Source organism: Planococcus citri, chromosome 2 (genome assembly GCF_950023065.1).
Source record: "Planococcus citri chromosome 2, ihPlaCitr1.1, whole genome shotgun sequence".
Classification (NCBI taxonomy): domain Eukaryota; kingdom Metazoa; phylum Arthropoda; class Insecta; order Hemiptera; family Pseudococcidae; genus Planococcus; species Planococcus citri.
Window position 1 is genome coordinate 48,026,805 of NC_088678.1, and position 10,274 is coordinate 48,037,078.

Here is a 10,274-nt window from a genome sequence, read left to right on the forward strand (position 1 = left end):
CAGTCGCGTGTGAGTTTGGTCACTACAGTAGCCATAGTGGTAGTTACGCTAAATTGTTACGGTAATTAATTGGTGATTTTAGGCGCCTCCTGGGTTTTAATGAGGTCATCGAATTGTGAAATATGTGCCATTGTCCCTTTTTCCCTGTGGAAATTGAACAGTATTATAGGTTTTTAATAGTATAATTTTAGGTGCTTGCGAATGTGTTTTACTGTGATTTTGTTTGTCAGATTGAAACAAAAAATTATACGTGCGTTGATATTTAAATCTGAGTCTAATTTCTGTCTATTTATGAAGAAACGAAACTGCTCCGAGTGCTCATTTTTTATCCAATGTTGTTTGGTTCAAATTCAGATCGATGGTGCGTAGTTTGATCATCGATGTCTTTTATGATGTATTGTATGAAAAATAACTTTCGGCCAACATTGACCATTTTGGGCGGGAAAATTTTTTTAGGCTACTTGATATACATAAATTAGATCAAATCATCAAAATTATGACATGAATATTAATTTTTTTTTGTATCGCACGCCCTTGCAGTAAATTTTTTAAACATTTTTTGAATTACCCATTTTTCTCATTTCCTTCACAACTCTCGTAAATAATTTCTCCGTGCGATCCCTTGATCTCATTTTATTCGTACTCTATAGAAAGAATTTTCGGTCTGTTTTGAAAGATGCTGAAAAATATATAATGTCGTAAAAAAAAGAACATATGTACGTAGTATCTGATTTTCAAGACATTTCATTCGCTGTAAATCTTGATTCTACATTTGGCTGAATTTAGTATACTGATGAGAATCGAGAGAGCATATCCTTGATGAAATTGTTTTTCTTTTTCGAGCTACTTGTCGGCAATGGCTCAATCGGATTGTAAAATCAGAAAGTGTATTTAGTATTTACTACAACGACTCTGACGAGACCCGTTCGTTGTGGTAGTTGTGAAAAAATTGGTGATTTTCCAATTCGCGAGTATACTTACAAGTGATAATGATGATAGTAAAAAATAGTAATTTTTTTGTCAAATCTCATGCCAAACATTGGAAATTGTTTTTTATTTATTATGGCTCAAACTTTTCAATGAAAATTGCATTGTATACTACGTCGAAAAAGAAAATTAGATGGTCCAGCTTCTTTGGAGCATTGAAAAAAGACAAAGTTTTTGGAAATCAGTACCCACAGAATTTAATTTTTCGAAAATAGAAGTCGTGCAATTTTTCGTTTTTTTGTGTGGGGGGGAGGGGGAATTCGATTTTTGAGTTATTTTATGTAGAGCAGAAGGAACAAGATGTGTGGTTTTTGGGTGCTGAAATTGGCTCACATCACATTCACGATTAATGTTTTCAAGACTTGAGACGTAAATGTCAATTGGGATCCATCGATTCTGAAATCACAGTCGAGGTTGTTTGAGAATTTGAAAATTGACAATGGATTAATGAAATGTGTCGTGATTGACTACAAATTTTGTGAAAATCTCTGTGAAAGATTTGACGATGAGAAGCAAACCAGATGAGACGAGACGAACAGGGTAAAAAGAAAATGGATTTTTTCTTAGGATGAAAATCACGATTAATTTAGGGAATAATTGAGAAATACGATCTCATTGAGTTCGAATTTTGTCAAACACTCGTCAAAAGGCCTCAGAAGCAGACCTTTGATCAGAGGACGATACAAGCTGAAAGTAAAAGATACTGTAGCGGTCGTTGTCGTTGGTCTACCGTTTCATAGAGCCGGCCGGTATCGGTCTCGGCACGGACACCGCAAACTGTACATTTTCGCCGAAATTACCCGGCACCGGCACCAGGAATGAGTGGGTGAGCAAGGAGAGAAAGTTCAAGGTGCGGCGGGTACTTTGAAGAAATTTTTTTCTTTATTTTTGGATATAAACGTCATAAAGTATGGTATATATTGGACGCGTATCAACGCCGTACCGCTCCGCTTGGCTGCGTTATCGCGTCATAGTAATTCGTGTGCTACGTCATAAAAGAAAATAATCCGAGTTTATACGAATTTACCAGCGTATATTCCTCCTGCTGGGTATTTCTTTTTCGCATGTAGTTACTTTCATATACATATCTATGACGAAAAACTTTTACGATGTTTATAACCGTTGCTTAAAACAGTACCAGAAGGTTAATGGGATAAGGAAATGAATTCGATAATTTTGTCCGAAGCAAATACTCTTTTTATTTGAATTTATTTTTTTTTCTTCAAATTTTTAATACTAATTGTTTTTGTTTGTTATTTTTCTGTTGCAGAAAGACGAAGTATATTTGCATTTAGTCTTGGAATATATTCCGGAAACCGTATATAAAGTCTCTAGACACCATAGCAAATCTAAACAGGCGATACCCTCTAGTTTTATAAAGGTATGTACGATGTATTTGATGTATAGTTGTTGAATGTTGGGTATTATTGCCGGAAATTTCGTGGTTTTTTCCATCTGACTGATGAAAAAATTACAACCAACTGATAAACCAAATTTAATTTTTCTATGTTGACTTATTCGTTGACGCGATTTTTTTTCAACTACGAGTAACTTAATTGCTGGAAAGAAATGTTAGATTGACCCTGCAAAAACGAATTTTGAAACTTTGTGCCAAAATCAACCAGAAGGGTCACTAAGACAAAGTAATATCAGGTTTATTACTACTGGATTTTTTTCCGGCTATTTTTATGGCAATTTTCCACGAACTAAAAAATCCAAAAATTCGACGGAGGCTTCAAAATAGTTTGAAACCAGCATCGATCGATTTGGGATATTAAAAATAAAACTTGAACTACGTAAATTTCCACTTTACCTCAATTGGATCAAATTTTGATTTATTTCATAGAAAATAGATCTTTGAATTTTCAAAAATTCAGTACCTAAAATTTCACCTGGTGGTGTATTTTTGAATGCTATTTGGATTTTTTTAAACCACGCCGCGTCAGTGCATTCATAAGTCGATGCAGTCTAACAAAAATTTGTTGTCAAATGACTTTTAACAAGACGTCGGAAAAGTTCAAAATTGTTTGGTGAATGCTAAATTTTCCAGATGAGAGCTCTAAGTTTTGAAAATTTGAAAATTTTGGAATGTTTTAGAATATTTTTTTGTTCAAGTTGTCTTATAATGTCTTGAGTACACTTCCATATCAACACCTTTAAACTATTAGAAGAGCTCAAAGTTCATTTTTGTCAAGGTTAGTAGTTCTCAAAATAATAGCCTACTTTTTTCCTACAAAATACTATGATTTTACGATTACCTATCTCATCGAGATGGTAATATTTGGAATTTGAAAACTAATTTATATTTATTCGTAATTGACGATCGTGGGTATCAAAAGATCACCTGATCAAAAAAAATTGAAATTATTTTAAACTTTAAGCTCTCGCTGGACGAGTTGAGTATTGATCTAGAAATTTGAAATTTTTCCTGTCCCATGTTGAGGCTATTGGATCATGATTTTTTGCTAGAGGTTCCTCCAAATTTCAAAAGGAAATATCCCAGTCCCTTAAAAAAAAAAAAAAAAAAAAAAATAGGAGACTGGGGAGACCTTTGAGGAGGTTTGAATCCATCAAAAACATGTATAATACTTACGTATGAATAAAATAATTTTTATTCGATATATTTTATTCTGTGTGTGTTATTAATTGGAGTTTGTGGTTTGTTTTGATTAAAGGTTTATATGTACCAGTTATTCAGAAGTTTAGCGTACATACATTCGTTAGGCATATGCCACCGAGATATAAAACCGCAAAATTTGTTAGTTGATCCGGAATCTGGTGTATTAAAACTGTGCGATTTTGGCAGCGCTAAACATTTAGTTAGAGGAGAACCAAATGTGTCGTACATTTGCTCTCGGTATTATCGCGCTCCAGAACTCATCTTCGGTGCCATCGATTATACCACGAAAATCGGTGAGTATTTCATTCAGAATTCATGTAGTACATATTTCGTTTTATTATTAATGTTAATGTATTCATATTTAGTGTACTATTCAAACGTCAAAAAAATCGCAAATCAAATCAATATCCTTTTTAATTTTAAGAAAATACTTCTGAAAGATAATCATTTAAAAATGGTGTTCATAGTCAATTAGAACTTCTTCCAGACTGTCAGAAAAATTGAATCTTCTGCTTTCAAATTGGACAATTTTTTTTGTTCCACCTTCAAAAGTATGGTCAAAACCCAAATCGTGGTTTTTTTAGCATGCTTTATGTGTTGCGTGTGAATTATTAAAATGCATGCATCGCGTATTGTCATCATGAAAATAGTTCGAAGAATTGTCGCATCGTCGTCGTCGTGAAATCGAAACTCGAACTGGAGTCCGAATAGCGAGAAAATGTCCACGTGGACGTCACATGTAGGCGACCTGTAACAACTACCTAGTTACCCGCATTTTATGCATGTTGTTGAGTTGATAATTGATGTGTGTTCGTCAGTGGCTTATTGTGAGGTCTTCCGTGTTTTTTTTTTCATGTAGCAAGAGAGGTCTGAGGTACACATAATTCAAGAGTAAAATACCTTTATTTGACGATCTCTCAAAAAAAAATAATATTATTTTTTCAAGACTTCTAAAGCCATACACTATATAAGACCTCTGAAGTAGGCGACTTGAAGACCTAGCACCTACTTCTTGTGCTACATAAATGAAAACGTACGTCTTATTCTGTGTACATCTCCATAGGTACAGTACGTAGACGTACGTAAGAACAAGGAGTACACCTTCAATACCTGGTATCTAGATTGCGTCTGTTTGCAAGTCGTATTTCTGTGTTATGCTTTTTTGTTTTGATTTCCTACTGCTGTGTTCGCGAAAAATTATGCGATGTAAATTAGCCCACGCCGCCGCCGCCGCGGTTAATGGTCTCCGGAGCCGTCTGATTATTAATTATCAATGATGAGAACTCGGACGTGCGATGTGTATGGCTTCGAGGTGTCGTAACATGCTGGCTTTCATCGTGTATGCTGTTTACGGATTTTTATGAGTTTTCGTTGGCTAATAGGTAGTACGATACTGACTGATATTAAATTGCGAAGTCGAAGTGACTCGAAAGCAAGTTATATACTCGTACGAGTATCAATGTGCTCTTTTGGCGAAATTCACATGCTGACGTTTCAGAATTTTCTGTTCAGCACATTGAAAATTACAAAAAAAAAATTTTGAAATCAAATCATTAAAAAAGTACCTACTCTTATAATAAAAGCACTTGTTTTGATGTTCTAATCCGAAAATTTGTGAAAACTATTACATACCTATGCTATGCTCGCATAGCTTGGGCGGAAAAATGCTCCTTATTTCCCTTTGTAAAAATATTTGATAAAAAATTAGAACAAATACGTCGAATAAAAAAATACTTAATTGAAAACGCTTGAAAAAAGTTTGAAAATTTTGAAAAACAAAAAATTGAACACCCCTCTCCTCCATTTGAAAAATATTGGCATGTTCGAAGGCGTTAGAAACGCGAAAAATGTGCGAGTAAAATTTTGAAGCCCTCCCCCTACCACAAAAATGTCGCGAAGTATTTGTAAAATGTCCTACAAAAAATTGAAATTGGGCGGTGGACGTGCTTTTGACATCCTCTTCAACGAAAGAGATCTTGAAAATGCCCAAAGGGTCATTCCACCACAATTCGACCTAGATTTTTGAGTCATATCATTCGATGTCGCTTATTTTTTTTTTACAATGTCTACCCACCCAATAAGTAAGAAACCCGCAATCAGTTTGGTCCCGGTGGGGGGGGCTTCAATTATTTTCACGTTGTCTCGAGATACTCAACTTCAGCAGCGCATACCTCCAAAGCTATGATACTCGTACTTTGATCAAAACTGATTTCACAGTTCGAATGCATTTTGAACATTTCAAGTATTTTGAAATTTTCAAAAGTTTGAAGTTGAACTTCCAAATTAAAAGTACAAATTTCAGAATGGCGCTGTAAGTGGGAGCTACCATTAAAAATTCTGAAAAAATTTCCATAGATGTACCTTTTGATGCTTCTTCGAAATATTTAATTTTCGAGGTGGGATCTTTTAATGCGGGGGAGCGCCCCCTCCATGGAATAACCTCAAAGACATTGCGAAGATGTTGCGAAGGCGAATAATTCACGTGTAAAGTTTTGACACCCCCTGCCTCTTCACACAAAAAAGTCGTCAATTGTTTGAAAAATATCCTACCAAAAGTCGTGTTCGAGTCTTGCTTTTTCATTTAGAAATTTTGTCAAGACTCTTTGTCTCCGTTTAAGCAATTCTCGTATTCTGTCGAAGTTTCATAGAAACGATTCGATACTGTGTAAAAACATACCCACGCGTAAAAAAACAGCTTTTTTCAGACCAAAACTAAAAGTGTTCCACGCTCAACGCTCATTAAGAAATATAATGTAGATATCACGCAAATTTTCGCTTTAATTCTTATAAAACGTAATTTTCGGATGACTTGTGGCATAAAATGGTACAAAACTCAAAATCCCAAAAATTTTGCAAAAAAAATTATGATAGATTTTGAAATTTAAGTTTATAGGGGTTCGTAAAATTTGATTTTATGACCATTTCCCATGTGGTAGGCTATCGTGAGAGTGATACTTGTCTCATACGAGTATTTGCAAAATTTAATATGATTACACTAGGCAACGGCATATTTGTGTTCGGGTTGAAAATGGGCTTAATCGATAGTTTAGACCCTAAAACAAAAAACAGAGTGGGGATTTTCAATTTGAGTTGTTTTTGTAGTCAGGAGAGATGATCAAAGTTGCAAAAATGGCCGTTTTTGCCCTATTTCACGAGTTTGTGGAGACATCAGTATTATGTTTCAAAAAAAACCAAGGTCATATTCGGATTCTACGCACTTTTTTAAGTAAACAATTTCACCGGATTTTTGATTTTCGAAGTTTCAAGTGCATACGGAAGATTTTTGTTTGTAACATATTTTAAAACTTGGAGCGAGAGCCTCGCCCGCGCGAACACGGTTCCGAGCCACGATTACGTGGTGGAGTAACGCCAGCGTCGCGCGCTCCGAGTTTTAAAATATGTTACAAACAAAAATCTTCCGTATGCGCTTGAAACTTCGAAAATCAAAAATCCGGTGAAATTGTTTACTTAAAAAAGTGCGTAGAATCCGAATATGACCTTGTTTTTTTTTGAAACATAATACTGATGTCTCCACAAACTCGTGAAATAGGGCAAAAACGGCCATTTTTGCAACTTTGATCATCTCTCCTGACTACAAAAACAACTCAAATTGAAAATCCCCACTCTGTTTTTTGTTTTAGGGTCTAAACTATCGATTAAGCCCATTTTCAACCCGAACACAAAAAAAAGGTCAAAAATTGTTGCCTAGTGTTATTAGGGCTCGGCATTATATGTGAGTAAAAAGGCCGAAATATGCATTAAATATGCGACTTTTTTTACCCCAAATATGGCCAAAATATGCGTTTTTTGTTAAAATATGTAAAAAATATGTAACTTTAATATGGGTGTCATTTCGTAGCTGTTCGAAAACCGCATTCAAAATTGTTGTCCAAATTTTACTCCGAGCAGAAACACCAAAGAAAAATGAAAAAAACAACAAAAGTTCAAATTCGTAGAGAAAACATTTTCATTTTTTTTATTTTTTTTATTTTTAATTTTTTTTTCAATACGATTTTTTACAAGATTAAAAACGTTAAATCACCGTTTTTTGAGCAATTTTTCTGAAATTGGCAAAATATGTGAAAATATGTGTGAAAAATGTATGAAAAATGCTCGAAATATGTAAAAAAGTGCGTTTTTTCCCAAAATATGTAAAATATGTAAAATGAAGTTGGGCTCAAAATGCAGGAATTTTCCTGAAACGTAAAATGCTTCCATTACTTTTAGAATCCGAGTTCACTTGCAAAATATGCATTTCCATATTATACCGAGCCCTAATGATTATTGATTTCCATGATAATTGATCATCTAGGGGTAGACTGGTCTCAAAGTTGAAATTTTGACCATATTGTGTGTGTTTGTCATTTTTGTCATTATCTACTTCTTTTCTTTTTTTTGATTCATGACCCTGCATAATTTGATCAATGATTCTACCTAGACAATAAGCACTTTCCTATGATATCTTTTAACCATAAGTTATCTCCTAGGTATATACTAATTACAGGTTATTTAGGAATATAAATTCATCCGGCCTGAAATACGATTATTAACTTCTGTTTTTCGTCCATTTTCTTTTCCAACAGATGTCTGGAGCGCCGGTTGTGTATTAGCGGAATTACTATTAGGTCAGCCAATATTTCCAGGAGATTCCGGCGTCGACCAGCTAGTAGAAATTATCAAAGTTCTAGGAACGCCAACAAGGGAACAGATACGTGAAATGAATCCGAACTATACGGAATTCAAATTCCCACAGATCAAATCGCATCCATGGCAAAAGGTACAGTATCCTCTACCTAAACCTATACCCCCCAAAAATATACAAATATGAATAAACATTAGTCTTTATTCAGCATGTAATAGGTATAGTGGTTCTTTAGGAAACTGCCACTATACGGACAATTCAAAATTTACTAATGTTTAGTTTCATAGATGGTGTACATTTAACACAATCATTTGTGAACTGTTGCTATAAGTAATTGGTTAGGAAGTTTTGTTTTTTTTTTTGAAAAATATGTTGTAATGTGGCCTATTAAGGCATTCATATCTGGTGATATCCTTTCAGTTCATGCTTGAACAAAAATCCTGCGTTACTAAATCATCTACTCATCATCAAAAAATTAGAGTAAGTTGACATTGTGTAGAGTGTACAGTGTGTTGTATACCTTGCTGCCTACTGCCTTTCTATTTACTCATGTAATTGACATTATTTACCTACGTATTGTATTGTGTGAAGTATTTTTCTAACACCCTGTGTCTTGATGTTAACAAGATAACATTTCTCTATCTGTGTTGTGGATTTCTTATTAAGCATTTTTCATAAATTAACAACATGGAGGCAAGCAACATGTACTGCGAAGGATATTTCCAGAGTTGATTTTTCCCCATAGTTTTATACATAGTAGGGGGCTAGAGGGAAACGAAATGTTTGAAATTTTGAAAAAAATGTAACCTTTTATCAAATAGGTTATTTTAATGTGTTTTTGTTTTTTTTTCTCTCTAATTACAGGTGTTTCGCGCTCGCACACCTTCGGAAGCTATTGATTTAGTTTCACGTTTATTAGAATACACTCCGTCATCTCGAATATCTCCTCTCGAAGCATGTGCGCAACCTTTCTTTAATGAATTAAGAGATCCAAATACGCGGTTACCTAATGGACGTAATTTGCCGCCTTTGTTTAATTTCACCGAACACGGTAACGAATCACTATTCGAGTTCATTTTTATCCGTAGTGTAGCACTAGCTTTGAACGCTCAACTGTTGTGACATGATATGCCAAGCTGGTATGCAACCTGAAATATTCGAGTACTCGACTTGATTCCAGCCTCGTAACAATTCGAGCCTTTCAAGTGGCAATTTTGTATCTATAGTTTTGCGAATGTTGTAGTAAAATCGAAGCAACGACCGTAAAATTCCTAAAGAGTTATCGAGAAGTTGTAAAACGCGGAAAGAATCACGTGTGAAACAGGTGTTCTAAAATTTTGGCAAGACTGTTAGTCGGGACCGAACTTGCAATTTTCTGTTTTCTAAACTACGGTTGAAAAATTATCTACGTGAAAATGAAAAAAAAATGCAGCGACCTTAAACACCTGTATTTCCGTATTCATACTGGGAATTTCAAATTTTGAAAATATTCGTTTCTCTCCCTTCCTCTCCCTATTTTTTGTGTACTCATTTCGGAGTGCAAGGTGAAATTTGACGTCAAGATAAATGCAGCGATCTCAAAAACCTAAATTTTGAGACCTATATTGAAATATTTTCGATTTTTGAAGATATAATCCTCTCCTTTCTCTACCCATCGACCTCCTCTCCTTCCTGGGACTCAATCTAGGGTCTTGGGTAAAATTCGGCAGTGAAAACTGATGCAGTAATCTTAAAAACACGACTCTTGAGATCCACATTGAAATTTTCAAATTTGAAAAATACTGTATCACCTACTCCCCTTCTCCTCTGTTTCTTCTTCTCCAACTCAATTCAACATTTTTGGCGAAATTTGACGTTGCGGTTGAAAATGGATTTAGTATCTTTAAAAACCTGCATTTCGATATCTACATACATGTATTAAAATTTCGAATATTAAAAATATAACGCTTTCCTCTCTTTTCCCTTCTTTTTTTCTGGAGTCTTGGATAAAATTCAACATTGAAAATTAATGGTCTGATGACCTCA

At 34.6% G+C, this 10,274-nt stretch overlaps 1 protein-coding gene across 5 annotated transcripts in view; it reads left to right on the plus strand.

Moving 5' to 3' along the window:
* Nucleotides 1–10,274, plus strand: part of sgg (shaggy) — a 65,764-nt gene that overhangs the window by 45,652 nt on the left and 9,838 nt on the right. For all 5 annotated transcript variants that reach the window (XM_065350846.1, XM_065350845.1, XM_065350841.1 and 2 more), the window contains 4 exons: nucleotides 2,258–2,368; nucleotides 3,663–3,900; nucleotides 8,191–8,384; nucleotides 9,114–9,300. In XM_065350846.1, the coding sequence (XP_065206918.1) occupies nucleotides 2,258–2,368; nucleotides 3,663–3,900; nucleotides 8,191–8,384; nucleotides 9,114–9,300 (730 nt within the window). The remainder of the gene's footprint in view (nucleotides 1–2,257; nucleotides 2,369–3,662; nucleotides 3,901–8,190; nucleotides 8,385–9,113; nucleotides 9,301–10,274) is intronic.